The sequence below is a fragment of the Gymnoscopelus braueri genome (genome assembly GCF_963280865.1).
Source record: "Gymnoscopelus braueri genome assembly, chromosome: 11".
NCBI lineage: Eukaryota > Metazoa > Chordata > Actinopteri > Myctophiformes > Myctophidae > Gymnoscopelus > Gymnoscopelus braueri.
Window position 1 is genome coordinate 9,317,147 of NC_137613.1, and position 17,500 is coordinate 9,334,646.

At 43.3% G+C, this 17,500-nt stretch overlaps 1 protein-coding gene across 5 annotated transcripts in view; it reads left to right on the forward strand.

The window, feature by feature from the left end:
* The window catches only part of arpp21 (cAMP-regulated phosphoprotein, 21), a 29,309-nt gene that overhangs the window by 4,124 nt on the left and 7,685 nt on the right, over window positions 1-17,500 (forward strand). For 3 of the 5 annotated variants that reach the window (XM_080441491.1, XM_080441494.1, XM_080441493.1), the window contains exons 2-16: window positions 2,366-2,530; window positions 2,989-3,178; window positions 4,239-4,277; window positions 4,373-4,429; window positions 4,615-4,723; window positions 4,859-4,997; window positions 6,682-6,819; window positions 8,501-8,597; window positions 9,198-9,302; window positions 10,012-10,046; window positions 10,174-10,233; window positions 12,880-13,106; window positions 13,877-14,035; window positions 14,181-14,296; window positions 16,213-16,302. In XM_080441491.1, the coding sequence (XP_080297617.1) occupies window positions 2,993-3,178; window positions 4,239-4,277; window positions 4,373-4,429; window positions 4,615-4,723; window positions 4,859-4,997; window positions 6,682-6,819; window positions 8,501-8,597; window positions 9,198-9,302; window positions 10,012-10,046; window positions 10,174-10,233; window positions 12,880-13,106; window positions 13,877-14,035; window positions 14,181-14,296; window positions 16,213-16,302 (1,557 nt within the window). In that variant the 5' untranslated portion in view covers window positions 2,366-2,530; window positions 2,989-2,992. The remainder of the gene's footprint in view (window positions 1-2,365; window positions 2,531-2,988; window positions 3,179-4,238; window positions 4,278-4,372; window positions 4,430-4,614; window positions 4,724-4,858; window positions 4,998-6,681; window positions 6,820-8,500; window positions 8,598-9,197; window positions 9,303-10,011; window positions 10,047-10,173; window positions 10,234-12,879; window positions 13,107-13,876; window positions 14,036-14,180; window positions 14,297-16,212; window positions 16,303-17,500) is intronic. The other 2 variants (XM_080441495.1, XM_080441492.1) reach the window with 2 other exon arrangements.

Genomic DNA, 17,500 nt, shown 5'->3' on the forward strand with positions numbered 1-17,500 from the left:
GCTGCATTGCTGCTGTGCAGTAAAGTATTGTCTTGGTGCTTTCTCTCCCTGCAGACAATCTGTCATACAGGTGGCTTCACGTCTCGCAAATCATATCGTAAATGGTGACACAACGTCCCCTTTCTGCCAAAGGAGTTTTTATTTTCCTTCCTAACGCCTGGTTTATAATTCACTTTACGACGGTGTTGCGTGCCAAAAGTGTCCCGCAACGCGCTGCGGGCGCGGCGCGTTGCGAGCTTGTAGATCTGCTATTTTCCGTCGTACGACAAAGCATACCAGTGGTGCATTGGACGCGGTAACACACCGTCCCACCTCAACAAAGGCTGTTGACTGCCGGGTGTCACACCAGGTGAATGTATGAACATAGGAATGAGCCTAGATGCATCTCAATTGTCCATTGTGTGACTAAGTAGGTGTAGGTGTTAAGCCACGTGCGCGTGACAGCTTTAAAATAGCGTCCCACCAGAGATAGATTCACCAAATCAACACTGAAGCATACATTTGGCATTTAATGGACAAGAGTGGGTTGAGGTGCCATCTCACCACTACAGTAGCATTAAACCTAATGTTGGCTTCAGTGAGATGCTTTTTTTTCCTCCACATCACTTGGGGGAAAACTGAGCTGAGCTTGCAGAAGGCCTTTCTACAATAAATCGCTCAGGACCCCTCCGAGGAGGGGGGGGGGCGGCGGGGGGTCTGGTTTTCCGGCGTGTTGCACGGTGCATTAACCCATTAAGACCTACTGTAAGGTGATTCTTTAAAAAAAATCGAAATCCTAACAGTTTTTGGAAAAAAAATCCAAAATAAAAAATCACGATTTTTCAAAAATAGCAGATCTACAAGCTCGTAGCGCGGCACTCGGTGCCGCGCTATGAGCTTGTATATCTGCTATTTTTGATCCAGTGATGCGATTGAGTGACTACAACACAGCTCTTATGGGAATTACCATGGGTGCTTGTTAGAGAGCCGTATAGCTACTGTACCAGTGGTACCCCCGATTCCTCTCAGATCAGCCCATGAGCCCCCCCGTTTACTGCCTGGAATACCATTTAGCGTTGCTGTTGCCCCACTTCCTCAGAGACGAGACCTCTCTCTGTGTTATACTGCAGAATCATGTGTCCTCACTGGGAAGAAGCAGTTGTTCCCTGTTCCCTAAGTGGAGGAAGGTCGGAATGCCATTTCCTCTTTATAAGTGGGGTGTGTGTGTGTGTGTGTGTGTGTGTGTGTGTGTGTGTGTGTGTGTGTGTGTGTGAGTTTTTTTGATCTGCTCCATGTTCCCACCACAGGGGATCAGGGGGCTCAGCAGCATGGCATTCTGGGAATATCAGTGCTGGCTGGGCGGATCGGATGATAGCCCCCCCCCCCACCCCGCCAACCCACCACCACAGCTGTTGTTTCTAAGAAAAGCTCCAGGACTATGAAGCTGTGCCCACCACACACACACACACACACACACACACACACACGCTTGGCTGTCCAACACGCCACATCTAAGCACAGACAGGCGTACTGTATATATATATATATATATACAGTATATAGCCGATGTATGTTCCAGACAGTCATACAATATGCGCTGGCACAATTACTGCCAGTTACATAGTCTAAGCTGTAAATAGCAGCCGTGCTAGGGGACAGGGGGGACAGGGGGGACAGGGGAGACATGCCCAGACAGCAGTCTGCTAATGCAGATGAAAGACACGCACACAAGCCTGACTTGTCTATATGTCACTGTTTCCCAGACAATGGGTCAGGACACATTTTTGGCCACGTCATCAGTGGCATCAGTGCCCATACCCTAGGTGGGGTTTGGCGAAAAAAGGGCCTTTCTGTGTGGAGTTTGCATGTTCTCCCCGTGTCTCCTATAGGGTAGGTACCCTCACAAAAAAAACATGCAGTAATCCTGGTCTCTATACTGCCTCCCCCTTGGTCAGCCGGGGGGCGCCTGATGGAGGGGAAAGGAACTGGTTGGAATAACGTGTTCCTTCCACGCGCTACGTCCTACCGGGGAAACTCCTCCCTGTCAGGTGACAAGAAGCGGTCTGCTAACTCCCTGAATGACACTGAATGTCTCTTTTGGGTCTTGAGCCGAAAAGTATGGGAAACACTGGTCGTTTGTGTCCCCTGCAGTATAGCTACGGGTTTGTTAATGACTAGCTCTCGCGTGTGTGTGTGTGTGTGTGTGTGTGTGTGTGTGTGTGTGTGTGTGTGGGGTTGTGTGACACACGTGTGTTGAAGCGTGCGTCACACTCTTCGTGGCTTGTGTTGCACGGCGGTCCTCGTTCTCTCTGCGTTGGTTTCCTGTGTCGTTCTCTCTGTTCATAGTGTTGTTGGCCTTTTTTCTTCTTCCATTGAACTGCTACAGGGCTGCAGAGAGACAGAGACAGAGAGAGAGAGAGACAGAGCGAGCATCAGTTGGACTGGAGGAGAGGATAATTGCCTTTCTAACTGCCCAGTGGGAACATGGGATATATGACCTCATCACTCACCTGTGAAGCTCTCCGACAGTAAACAACTTTGAGATACCAAGGTACCACACACACACACACTGTCACACGCGCATGCACACACACACACCGACACACTGATGCACACACTGATGCACACACTGATGCACACACTGATGCACACACTGATGCACGCACGCACGCACGCACGCACACACACGGACACGCACACACGGACACACGCACGGGCACACACACACACGTGCACGAGCACATGTCTCATGTCCTTTTCTAAAGTATGTCTTATCTTTGATTGATCGATTGAAATTTGACACGTCACGTTTACAATTGATGACAAAAAGCACACAATAGTAAAAAAAAGATAAACACAAGAAAGATTGAAAGCCTATTTCCGTCTTAATGTCTTAAAAAGCACCTTGAACGAATGGCCTCGTCGTTAAAAACGTGCTAAAAGTATAAAGTATACAATTCATCTGGCCTTTTTACAGCGTGCCTTTCTTTTTTCTTTTTTTTCCTTCAGGAGGATGACTGACTGTTTGATCGTAGGAAGCATGGACGCCCCCCCGATATCCCCCCCCACCCCCCCGCCGACGCCATGTTTGCATCATCCCACCTCCGCCAAGGAGGAGGAGGAGGTGGTGGAGGAGGAGGAGTTGGGGGAGGTGGAGGGGGAGGGGGGTCACCATGACAACAGAAAAGTGGAGGAGCAGGTGAGAGCCACTTTTGGTCCCCAAGCATGAGGCACCATTAGAGCTGCTATGTAAATCATTAAGGAAAGGTCTATGACGCATGCACTTATACACACACACACACACACACACACACACACACACACACACACACACACACACACCTATGGGTGTTTGGACTGACGTGCGCAAAGGACACTTTTGGCACCTTTGGGTGCGTGGACTTAACCCATTAACTCAGGGGTCTTCCACGTGTTCAGGCCAAGGACCCCCTAGCTGAGAGAGGGATGAAGCAGGGACCCCCTCTATAATGTATACAATTGTGTTTTAGATTCAACTTTTTTTTGTTTACTTGGTCTGCTTTTTTTCCCCCCTACGCCTAAACCTCTTTGCCAAAAATAGCCGATCTACAAGCTCACAACGCCTCGCAGCGCGAGGCGTTGTGAGCTTGTAGATCGGCAATTTTTTGGCTAAAGTTCTCCTCAGAAAAAGGGATGCTAGGGTTCAAGTGGTTCAAGGAAAAAAAAAAAAAACATATCACACAAAGATTTAGCGGACCCCCTGTAGTAACTCTGAGGACCCCCTAGGGGTCCCCGGACCCCCTGTTGAAGACCCCTGCAATAACTCATTCACTGCCACGGAATTAATTCCTCCGTATAACCGTCACACTGCCGGCGAAAACGGCGATTTTACTGTACCTTAGAAAAAGTCATGGAATATTCTCCGTGACCTCCTTCCTCGCGGAGTTCGGCTCATTACGCGCACGGGGGTCCGTTTTTTTTTTATAGAAAAAACACTTAGAAAACTACAGAAATCTAGAAAAAAATGTACTACTGTGAATCCTTTAACATGGAAGCAGGCGATCTTTTTTTCTTCTTTTTCGTGTCACGTGATTTCTGGGTGTAGCTACTCTTCTTCGGTGGTGCTTGGATCATTCACAGGCTGCCCCGACACCCCCCCCCCCCCCACCAAAGAAAACAAAACCACGTCAATTACGTCCTTGGCAGTGAATGAGTGACCGGACAAGTATAGTAATACACACACACACACACACACACTAAAATATGTTTTTATTACACAGAAGCACTGCAACCCGGTACAACCAAAGAGGAAAATGAAGGTAAGCTTAAACACACACAGAATCACGCATTATGTACAGGTGTGCTTCTTGTTAAACAGCCTTTTGAGATGACTGTGTGTGTGCTTGCTTTTCAGCCCAAAGGGAAGTTGGTACGGAGCAAAGCCATTTGTGAGGACATGCAAGACTGCCAGGTAACACACACACACACACACACACACACACACACACACACACACACACACACACACACACACACACACACACACACACACACACACACACACACACACACACACACACACACACACACACACACACACACACACACACACACACCACATCATCATCATCATTACTGTCTCTTCTTCCACGTCAGGCCTCTGTAGAAGCGAATGTTTTGTCCGGTTGCCGTGACGATGAGGAGGACAGGGCCTCCTGCAAGGATGAGGAGAAGAGCAAAGACCCAAAGAAACAGCTAACCAAAGGTGTGTGTGTGTGTGTGTGTGTGTGCCTGCCTGCCTGCGTGCGTGCGTGCGTGTAAATGTAGTATAATGTACCTGCAATATAAAATACAATAAGCAGTGGAAATTACTCTTAAATTTCCCCACCATGCATTGCAGAGCCCAGCGTGGAGTACACAGACTCCACAGGTATCGACCTGCACCAGTTCATAGTGGACACCCTGAACAGTAACCCCAGAGACCGCATGATGCTGCTGAACCTGGAGCACAACATGGTGGAATACATCAACAGCAACAGGTGAGCGTGTGGTGGGTTCGAACGTGATCAGTGGAGCTCCCTCTGGTGGTGTTGTGATTGTGGACTTGATTGACGTTTTTTGAAGTAGTTTGACTATATGGGTGTGTGTGGTGTAGTGTCATTTAGCAGTGTATCTTGTAGACCAGGCCCATTGCAAGTTGCTGTACTCTATCCTCAAACCTGAGCCATCCGACCCTAGCAAAATGAGCAGGGGTTAGATGAGTTGTGGGTGTAAGGTCAAGAGAGTAGCCTTACCAGTTTGTTTTGGGATGTCTGGAGCCTTGTTTTTAAGGCCTTAGTGGTGTTGTGGTACCATGAGGTGCATGCATAGTCGACTCAAGTCGAAGTACCCTTAGATGAGTGCTCCTGTTAGAGTCCTCAATGTATTCTTACCGACCAGAGAGGAGATCCTGTACAAAAATCTCGTTCTTTGGTTGACTTTTTTGATTACTCTAGTTTTTTTATTTTATGCTTAATGCATAGGAAACCGAGTCCTTGAAAATAATAAGGTTGAGAATCACTCCTATGCAGTGTGTGTGTGTGTGTGTGTGTGTGTGTGTGTGTATATATATATATATATATATATATATATATATATATATATATATATATATATATATATATATATATATATAGCATGCTATACTGTCTATGTTAATGCACCAGATGGAACTGGCATACATACATACCAACTGTTATTAAAAAGCTAAATGTGCTCTAAAATTTGCATGTGGAACATTTCCCAGACTGTATGTATCACTGTCCCTTCCATACTTAACTTTGTGAGAGGCTGGCGCTCCACAAACTAGGCCAGGTTTGTTTATGTGTGTGTGTGTGTGCGTGTGTGTGCGTGCTTTTGTGTGTGTGCGTGCGTGCGTGTGTGTTACCGGGTGCAAAAGTTTCACTTGGAGTAATTTTTTTTTTTTAAAGTACCATCAATCTCTGTCTCCCACATTCCCAGCCTTCACACACTCTGGCCCACTTTTCCTCTCACCCCCAACCAGTGGTGTAAAGTAACTAAGTACATTTACTCAAGTACTGTACTTAAGTACAAATCTGAGGATTTTTTTTACTTTACTGGAGTATTTTAAATTTTCAATACTTTTACTTCTACTCCGCTACATCTCAGAGGCAAATATTGTACTTTTAACCCGCTACAATTATTTGAAAACTTACTAGCTACTTTGTAGATTTGGATTATTATCACAAAACATACATTAACCACTTCAGCCCTATATACATTTCGGCCATTTGAAAATAGCCGATCTACAACCTCACAATGCGTTGCGGTGCGACGCATTGTGTGCTTGTAGATCTGCTATTTTCCAAAAGATTTTTATACATTTGAAAACTTGTGAAATGGGACATTCTTGCCTAATGAGTACTTTTACTTTTGTACTTTAAGTATATTTTGATACCAATACTTTTGTACTGTTACTCAAGTAAATTTCAAAATGTCAAACTTTTACTGAGTATCTCTACATTGAAGTATTGATACTTTTACTTAAGTGAAAAATGTGAGTACTTTTTCCAACACTGCGGGTGCAAAAGTTTAACTTGGAGTAAAAAAAAAAAAAAAAAGTACCATCAATCTCTGTCTCCCACACTCCCAGCCTTCTTCTCATACTCTGGCCCACTTTTCCTCTCTCCCCCCTCCCCCCCCCCCCTCCCCTCTGCTCCTCAGTGACTTTAAGAAGTTCCCCCACATGTCTTCGTACCATCGCATGCTGGTCCACCGGGTGGCGGCCTACTTCGGCATGGAGCACAACGTGGACCAGACAGGCAAGGCTGTCATCATCAACAGAACCTCCGGCACGCGCATGTAAGATATCATCATCCTCTGTGTGTGTGTGCGCGCATGCGGCCCGGCAGTGGTGGAAAGTAACTAAGTACATTTACTTAAGTACTGTACTTAAGTAAAAGTTTGAGGTATTTGTACTTTACTTGAGTATTTCCAATTTCCAATACTTTTACTTCTACTCCACTACATCTCAGAGGCGACTATTGTACTTTTACTCCACTACAATTATTTGAAAACTTTTAGTTACTAGTTACTTTTCAGATATGAATTATGATATTATGAAACCTACATCAACCACTTCAGCCCTATTTTATACCTAGGCTATTTGAAAATAGCCGATCTACAAGCTCACAACGCGTCGCATCGCGACGCGCTGTGAGCTTGTAGATCTGCTATTTTCAAATATTTTAGTACTTTTACTTTTGGTACTTTAAGTACATTTTGATGCCAATACTTTTGTACTTTTACTCAAGTACATTTTGAATTATGGACTTTTACTTGTAACAGAGTATTTCTATATTGCAGTACTGGTACTTTTACTTAAGTAAATAATTTGAGTACTTTTTCCACCACTGCTTGCGGGTTATGTTTGTGTGTGTGTGTGTGTGTGTGTGTGTGTGTGTGTGTGTGTGTGTGTGTGTGTGTGTGTGTACACACACACACAAGTGCACCTACTTTAATGCATGTTTGGCATAGGCTAAGAATTAGAGCCTGGCTGATATTGGTATCATGACCTATTTTGGTCATTTCATCATAGGAGAAAACCTTTGAATCCATTCAGTTCAATGTGTATATATTATATTTACCTGTTTGTGTGTTCATTGTATAATTAATGTGCTTTTCATATTTTTGAAGTCTAAATACACTTTTCTATCTCTCAACTTTCTTTTGTTTGCTTAGTTTTGATCTCATTAGAAACTTTACTTTAATTTTTTTTTTAATATTTTATTTTGTTCAGGCGTCGCATATGGAGCATGTATTGGCCTTAACAACTCATTCAGTGCCTGACTTATTTCTGGCAGTTTGGCTCGGAGTGCCAGAGCCAAAAATACATTGTAAAAAAAAAAGTGCTTAGGAAGCGAGATACAGCCTTTTTCAGTAAGATGTTAAAACAAGAAATGAATGGAGCAGCAAATCTTCAAATCATGATATCTTGGGTTCTGAACATTTAAAAAAATATATATTTATTTTATTCATGACGTCGGCGACGTCATTGGCACCCTGGGCTTATAAAAACGTGACGTCGGTGACGTCAATGGCACTGAATGAGTTAAGACCTGAGGCTGATTTTACAAAATGTCTTCTAAATCCCAACAGTATTCTGAAAAAAACTTTCTATATCAGTGGTGCTCAAACTCTTTCATGTCAAGGACCCCCAAAATGATTATGTATTTGGCCGCCGACCCCCATCTCAAAATATTTTGTTCCAGGGACCCCCAGAAGCAACGAATAGAGTTGAAAATGTTCGCTTTAAACAATATATATTCAAGATTTGCACAAATGTTCACGTTTTTTTCAAAAATAGCAGATATAGAAGCTCGTGTATGAGCTTGTAGATCTGCTATTTTTGAATAGCCAAAGTGTAAAATGATGCTTTTTTTTTAGCTCAAATGAAAATGTGACACAGATGCTTCTTCAGGTCTTAATAGGGTTAAGAATAAACAATAACAAAAATGATTATGTCATGATCTGCTGTCTTCAGACCAGAGAAGCGCTTCCTGGACGAAGTCCACGAGCAGAAGACAGAAGACATCCAGCAGTGGAAAGCCATCCTGAAGAGAAGTTGCTCTGACGACCAGGTCTGTCTTCCTCTCCCTCCCAGAAAACCTCTTTCTTTATTTGTCTTTCTCTGTTGGCTCTTTTCAGTGGTGGAAAAATTACCATAAGATTACAGTAGACTAAAATCTACACTTGATTTAGTCGACTAAAATGTATTTTTGGCGGTGCCTTGATGGCGTCGTAATAACGGTTCATTTTACATTTGGTGGCATGCTGAAAAATAGCCGATCTACAAGCTCACAACACGTCTATTTTTCAGAGCGCAACACCGGAGCGCAACCAAACATGAAATGACTTTGTCTTTTAGTTCTACTGGATCTCTTCTCCACTCTAGTCCCTCACTAACATTTTAGTCTAGTTTTTATTTGTTGACGAAATTGTCAATATATTTGCTCTTAGTTTGAGTCATCATAGCTTAGTTTTTATTTCGTTTTTATTTAGTTTAGTCAGTGAAAAAAGGTAGCCGACGGCCATTTTTCGTCATAGTTTTAGTCGACGAAATCAACGCTGAGTGGAAATGAGGTCTGGGTGTCTGGGTGGGTGGTGCATGGTGGACACTGATGTGTCTGGGTGGTGCATGGTTTGACACTGATCATCATCTTTGTCTCATGTTCCTCTAGCCGTCCCGACACCACCCCTCGCTGTCGGAGATGAGGTCGAGCAAGTCCATGGAGGAGAGAGAGGAGGAGTACCAGAAAGCACGGAACAGAATCTTCAACCAGGAGGTAAGGCAGAGAGAGAGAGAGAGAGAGAGAGAGAGAGAGCAGTGGTGGAAAGTAGCTAAATACATTTACTCAAGTACTGTACTTAAGTACAATTTTGAGGTATTTGTACTTTTAATTAATTCATTATAATAATTTTACTTCTACTCACCTCAGAGGCAAATATTGCACTTTTACTCCACTACAATTATTTGAAAACTTTAGTTACTAGTTACTTTGTAGGTTTTTGATTATTATTACAAAACATACATTACCCACTTCAGCTCTGCACATTTCGGCCATTTGGAAAATAGCCGATCTATAAGCTCACAATGGGCCATTCTGCATAATGAGTACTTTTACTTTTGGTACTTTAAGTGCATTTTGATACAATACTTTTGTACTTTTACTCAAGTACATTTTGAATGCCGGACTTTTACTTACGTAACAGAGTATTTCTACATTGCAGTATTGACTTTTTTCCACCAGAGAGAGAGAGAGAGAGAGAGAGGAGAGAGAGGAGAGAGAGAGAGAGAGAGAGAGAGAGAGAGAGAGAGAGAGAGTAGAGAGAGAGACGAGAGAGAGAGAGAGAGAGAGAGAGAGAGAGAGAGAGAGAGAGAGAGAGAGAGAGAGAGAGAGAAGAGAGAGAGAGAGAGAGAGAGAGAGAGAATTAGGGTGGGGGGTGGATGATTGAGAGGGAGACTAATTTCTGTCCTCTTCTCTTCCGTTGCAGACGGTCTGTACCCAGGAGAACGCCCACGCAGAATCAGGTAACCTTGTCTTGTAAATTATGCTCTCTCTCTGTCTGCCTTCTTCCATGGCTCATTATTTCATTTAGAACAGAGTTCTGATGTGTGTGCGTGCGTGTGCGTGTCTGTGTGTGTGTGTGTGTCTGCAGGTCTGTGGAAGAGTACAACGCTCACGCAGAGACCCAGAGGAGAAGGCAGCTCTTCAGGTAGGCTGTCTGCTCTCTCATACATCATCTTATAGTCGTATATAGTGTGGTGGTGGTGGTGTGGGTGTGTGCGTCTCTCAGGAACGCTCCCTGCAGGGCCTTCTGGGGAAACGTGCGTACAGAGCAGAAAGAGGGCACGTCTAAGGCTGTGTTATTTTTATCTCGGATGAGCAGGGGAAAAAGTCATATTTTTTGTCCTGTTCAAGTAATGATGATTGTAGACAAAAAAATAATAATAACCCATTATCTAGCCTAGCATAAGATACAAAAAGTGACACCATCTCCCTACAAACTCTCTGGCTATCTGGCTCAAATAAAGAAAAGTGAACCCTGTTTTCTAAGAGTATAGATTAGATAGATCAGTGGTTTTCAACCTTTTTTTTTGCGTCAAGGACCCCCAAATTGACACATATTAGCCCTGGGACCCCCATTTGAAAAGATATGCCAGGGACTCAACCATTTTGATTTCTTGGGGTCCTAATCTACACAGTAGTATCATCATCAGTGTTCATTTAACTCTGAGAGTGTACAAATGGAACCAAATGGACCCGTTAGGGTCCATTTGGTTCCATTTGTACACTCTCAGAGTTACAGACAAACAAGGTTCAATTTGGTTCCTAACTATTCATTTGTCTGGGGACCCCCTGGAACCCCCTCAAGGACCACTGGTGGTCCCCGGACCACCAGTAGTCGAGTCGTACAGGCCACTTCGTGCATGAAAAGTTTGTAAAACCAGGAAATGCCAAAAATGAACCCACCATGAATAATGTGAAAGTTATACCGTATAGTTGATAATCATTGCAGTGTTGTAGGGGAAGTATTTATAAAGATCGGCCATTTCCATTTGGCCAAAGGAGACGTGGAACCGGCAGCACCCCATCTGTTCAAGATATTATGAAGCTCATAAATCCTGATAAGGGGCGAGCTAGTCAGCATGCCCACGAGCAGACCATTTGTCAAATGCAGGGGAGTCGTTGGCATCCGGATTTTATAGTTTATAGTGGAGCGCAGTGGTGTAAAGTAACTAAGTACATTTACTGAAGTACTGTACTAAATTTTGAGGTATTTTTTACTTTGCTGGAGTATTTCCAAATTTCTGTACTTTTACTTCTACTCCACTACATCTCAGAGGCAAATATTGCACTTTTACTCCACTACAATTATGTCATGTGAAAACTTTAGTTACGTGTTACTTTGCAGATATAAATTGTTGTATTATAAAATTGTAGATCTGCTATTTTCAAACATTAAGTACTTTTAATTTTGGTACTTTAAGTATATCTTGATGCCAATACTTTTGTACTTTTACTCAAGTAACATTTTGAACGCAGGCCTTTTTACTTGGAACAGAGTATTTTTTATAATGTGGTATTGCTACTTTTAAAATATCTGAGTACTTAATTCTTCCACCACTGGTGGAGCGTTGCCGCACCAAAACGGCACAAAAGTTACCGATATTTTGGTGGTGAACTGAACACACACTAATAACATCAATAGCTAGCCCGGTTTACACTTAGCCCATCCATCTACTAGCTTGCTGATTGGCTATTTTGTGTGCGACACCGGCCCGCAACTACTAAAGTACTCGGTGTTAGAACTGCAGACTCACTCCCAGTGGTGGAAAGTAACTAAGTACATTTACTCAAGTACTGTACTTAAGTACAATTTTGAGGTATTTGTACTTTACTTGAGTATTTCCAATTTCCAATACTTCTACTTCTACTCCACTACATCTCAGAGGCAAATATTGTACTTTTACTCCACTACAATTATTTGAAAACTTTAGTTACTAGTTACTTTTCAGATATAAATTATGATATCACAAAACATACATTAACCACTTTAGCCCTATTTTATACCTAGGCTATTTGAAAATAGCAGATCTACAAGCTCACAACGCGTCGCACCGCGACGCGTTGTGAGCTTGTAGATCGGCTATTTTCAAATATTTAGTACTTTTACTTTTGGTACTTTAAGTACATTTTGATGCCAATACTTTTGTACTTTTACTCAAGTAACATTTTGAACACAGGCCTTTTACTTGTAACAGAGTAGTTTTATATTGTGGTATTGCTACTTTTACTTAAGTCAAATATCTGAGTACTTTTTCCACCACTGCGTCACTCCCAATTCTCCACAGTAATCTGAAGACTCCACCTCAGGCCTCAGCACTTACTGTAACCTAGTTTTGACGACCATGCAGACATACTGTACCGTGGTCATTTGTTCTCATGTTTTTGATTCTTTTTTCTTGACCACAATGTTAAAAACGTAATTTAGATAGCATGTTATTTACACAGATGCTATACGTACATTGTTTACCTGGTGTCCTATATTTTCAATGTACAGATTATCATTTCATAGTATATTGTTTAGACTGATGCTAGGTTCTTGTTTTACTAAATAATTGTAGTGGAGTAAAAGTATAATATTTGCCTCTGAGATGTAGAGGAGTAGAAGTAAAAGTATTGGAAATGGGAAATACTCCAGTAAAGTAACAAATCCTCAAAAGTGTACTTAAGTACAGTACTTGAGTAAATGTACTTAGTTACTTTACACCACTGGTGATCAGTTGGTTTAGCCACCATGTGAGCCCCAGATAGATAAAGTCTGTCTTTAGCAGGCTATTGTTTAACAAGGCAATAGTGTTGTTCCTCATGACTCCTGCAGGGGGAGCCGTGACAACTCGGGCTCCAACTCCAGCCGGACGGGCAGCAGCAGACAGAGCAGCACCGAGACAGACTGTCGCTATGGCAACGACCCCTGGCCCTGGAGCAGCACCGACAGCACTGACTCCTCCTACCAGTGGACGAGTCCCGCCGCCAAACCCCGCCCCCAGGCTGCCAATCACAACTGGGGCGCGCAGACTACAGGTTTGAACTTTAGTTTGAATTTTAGTACGAGTCGGAATCAGAGTTACTTTATCCCATTCCTAATGCCTACGACTGCCTTCCAAAGTTTTGCGGGCCCTGGTTAGGCAACCCGGCCTGGTGGAGACCTGTGCTCAATTTTCTAGTTCATTCTGGTTTCTCATCCCTCCCTCTCCTTCCTCTCTGTCTCTCTCTCTGTTATTACCTTTTTCTTTTTCATCATTGGCTGTCCTTTAAGCCAATGCGGAGTATCTCCCATACTCTGAGCGGCGGTCGTCCTCCCATGCTATGGCATCATAACCCTACAAGACACGCCTGCCGTCGGTTCTCTGTGTTTCCTTAATTTAAATACATTTGAGACAGAACATGACACATAGAAAACAGCCCAAACTGCGCATTTCGGTCTATAAACAGCGGCGTACTTTACAGTAGTTGCCAGGTCGAGATGAACGAACAGAGCAGCAGCAGCAGCAGCGGCAGCGGCTCAACAGTGTTGCCAGATTCTGCGAGAGAAATAAGCAACCAGGTCTATGAAAACAAGCCGCGCATACACAGCCGTAGAGCCCCAGCAAACGAACGAACGAACGAACACACACACACACACACACACACACACACACACACACACACACACACACACACACACACAAAAACGTGCAGTAAGTTGGTATAATATGTCTTGTTGTCTTTCTGTCTCCACACCCCCCCCCCCCCGCGCCTCTCTCTGACTCCCCCCCTCTCTCTTTCTGTCTCCTCCTCTCCGTCTCTCTCAGGTTCTATCTCACTCTACAGAGTGGCCCCGCCCCCCACTTGTGCCCGCCCCCCCTCTCCTCCCATCCCGGAGGAGGCCGCCGCCCCCTCCTCCACTAACTCCGCCTACATTATGGAGAACGGTATCCCGCCTGGAAGCATACTGGTCAACCCACATACTGGTACGTCTCTCACACACACACACACACACACACACACACACACACACACACACACACACACACACACACACACACACACACTTCCTGGTAGAGCTCCTCCCGAGCTTCCCAGTCCTTAACCTCAGAACGACCTTTGACCTCTCAGGTCAGCCCTTCCTCCACCCGGACGGGACCCCCGTCGTCTACAACCCTCCTGACAGCCAGCAGCCAATCAGGAGCCAGCCACAGCAACAGGGCCCGCCCCCTCAGCCACAGCAACAGGTACTGAGTCAAGGACCCCCAAATTAACGTTCATATTTGGCCCCCGGACCCCCATCTTAACCCTTTAAGACCTGTAACGCATCTGTGTCACTTTAGATTTCTTTGGCTATTCAAAAATAGCAGATATACAAGCTCATAGCGCGGCACCGAGTGCCGCGCTACGAGCTTGTAGATCTGCTATTTTTGAAAAATCTTGAACATTATTTTTTTATATATTTTTATATTTTTTTCCGAATTTTTTTTAGGATTTTTTTTAGACGCGGCCTCAGGTCTTAATGGGTTAAAACATTTGGTGCCAGGGAGTCCAGGGACCCCCCATACAAGATTTGTGTCGATAAAAGGTTTCAAAGATATTCAAAATCTTTCACATTTCTTCAAGATTGTTTTGAAAATAGTAGATCTGCAAAGCTCTGTGGGCTTGCAGACAATCCTGATGAATATAGGGTTAACGTGGTTAAAGCAATTTTGATGCTAACTAATTATTAAGTACTTTTGGTAGGGACCCCCTGAAACGCCCTCCTCAAGGACCCCTAGGGGTCCAAGGATCCCACTTTGAGATGTGTAAATGTAGAGAAAACAGTCTGAATTTACTTCTACATTAAACACTTAAAGGAATAAAAATAATCTATGGATTAGTCACCCCATGGAGACTTGAATTCATGGATATTTTTTGTTTTTGTCTCATTCCTAAGCCAATAATTTGATGACCAGCGGACCGGTAGGCAACGGTTCCTGTAGGAGACTCAAAGGAGACTCTTTGTGTCTCCTACCGGAACCGCTGCCGGTCATCAAATTATTGGCTTAGGAATGCGACAAAAACAAAAAAATATCCATGAATTCAAGTTTCCATGGGGTGACTAATCGATAGAGGGAAAAAAAGTCATTTTGGGGGTGAACTATCCCTTTAATTTAGAACGAAAACAGAAACCACACTAGTACCAAGCCCTGTGTGACTCCGCTCAACAACATATGGGGTTTAAGTGGTTAATTAACGGCGGCAGGATAGCTGAGAGGCCACCTGGAAACCCAGAAGGTCACCGGGGGTCATGTGTTGGAAGTGTCCCCCTGGGCACGACACTTGACCCCTGACTGCCCCCCGCAGGGTGCTGTATTAATAGCACGTACTGCTCCTAATAGTCACGACCGGGTCATTTCACGCATGTGGCGCAATGTAGAGTGACACATACTCCCAACAACATTATGGCCTGTGTGCTGTATCAGGGGCCAGTTGCACCACCTCACACTAAGTTCAAACTTAGCCTAGTTATAGCTTAAATGGCTTTAAAAAAAAGCCATTTAACCCATTTAGCCGGGAAAGTATCAGTGTCATTTTTAGATTTATTTGGCTATTCAAAAATTGCAGATCTACAAGCTCATAGCGCGGCTCATAGCGAGTGCAAATCTTTAAATATACATATATATATTTTTAAATATATATTCAAAGATTTGCACTCATTTTCAAAAAATAGCAGATCTACAAGCTCATGAGCTTATATATCTGCTATTTTTGAATAGCCAAAGAAATCTAAAATGACAGAGATACTTTCCCGGATTGAATGTGTTTAAGCTATAACTAGGCTAAGTTTGAACTTAATATGAGGTGGTGCAAATGGCCTCTGGGTCACAGAGCTGGGGACACACCGCAGTAAGACCTGTCAAACACTTTGTCCCAGTCAAATACATTGTATAATGAAGAGTGGTGGACAAAGTACTCACATTTTCTACTTAAGTAAGAGTATCAATACTGCAATGTAGAAATACTCTGCATTAAGTAAAAGGCCCGTGTTCAAAATGTTATTTGAGTAAAAGTACAAAAGTATTGAATGTAGCTTGTATGAATGTCACTCACAGCTGTCCCTCTTTTTGTCCCATTGTGTGTGCGTGTGCGTGTGCGCGTGCGTGTGCGTGTATGTCAGGTGGTGCAGTACTCGACTGTGTCATATGCAGCTCCGCAGATGTTGCCGGTGGCTCCAGCGCCCCCTACAGCATACATGCCTCCTACGCAGGTATGTAGCAGTGGTGGAAAAATTACTAAATTTTTTTACTTAAGTAAAAGTATCAATACTGCAATGTAGAAATACTGTTACAAGTAAAAGTCCGGAATTCAAAATGTACTTGAGTAAAAGTACAAAAGTATTGGTATCAAGATGTTCTACAAAAGTAGAAAGTACTCATTATGAAGAATGTCCAATTTCCCAAAGTTTGCATAATGCATAAAATCTTTTGAAAATAGCAGATCTACAAGCTCACAATGCGTCGCATCGCGACGCATTGTGAGCTTGTAGATCTGCTATTTTCAAATAGGCCGAAATGTACATAGGGCTGAAGTGGTTTTGTAATAATAATCAAAATCTATAAAGTAACTAGTAACTAAAGTTTTCAAATAATTGCAGCGGAGTAAAGTACAATATTTGCCTCTGAGATGTAGTGGAGTAGAAGTAAAAGTACTGAAAATTGGAAATACTCCAATAAAGTAAAAATCACACCCAGTGTGAAGTGGGCGGTGTGGTCATCACAGTGGTCATCACAGTGATGGAAGCTCACTTCAAAAAATAAATGGATTTTTTGAAGTGCATAGTCCTATTTATAGGTTATTAATGTCATCATGTGTCTCGCTAGCCAATCACAGTGCTGAATAGAGTCAGCCAATAGAGTCCAGGGACGCGGGAAGTGGGGTGCTGAGGGTGCTGCAGCACCCCTGGTGGTGGGGAAGAGAAATTTAATTAAGCAAATATATATCATTTTAAAAGTCTATATACACACTTATATATTAAAACAATGATGTATTTAACTTTGGGGAATAAAATATTTGTTGAAAAAGGTGAAAAAAGGTGAAAAATGTGAAAGAAATCGCGGGACACATGTGAAAAAAAATCGCGCACGCGCGCTTCGCGCACGTGCGGAGTCCCCCGCCAAGCCCAGCCCCCCCTGGCATAAATGACTTCCAGCGTCCCTGATAGAGTCAGCCAATCACAGTACAGCTAGGGGTGTACTAATGAGCCAATCACAGTACAGGGAATGAGGTGTCCCAACCCCACTTATAGGGGCGCCTACACCGCCCAAAAATACCTCAAAATTTAACTTAAATACAGTACTTGAGTATCTGTACTTAGTTACTTTACATCACTGGTATGTAGCTATCAAAAATACACCTGAAATGGGTCCTAATCTGCTTTCATTATTTTTTGTACGCTTTTATTGATA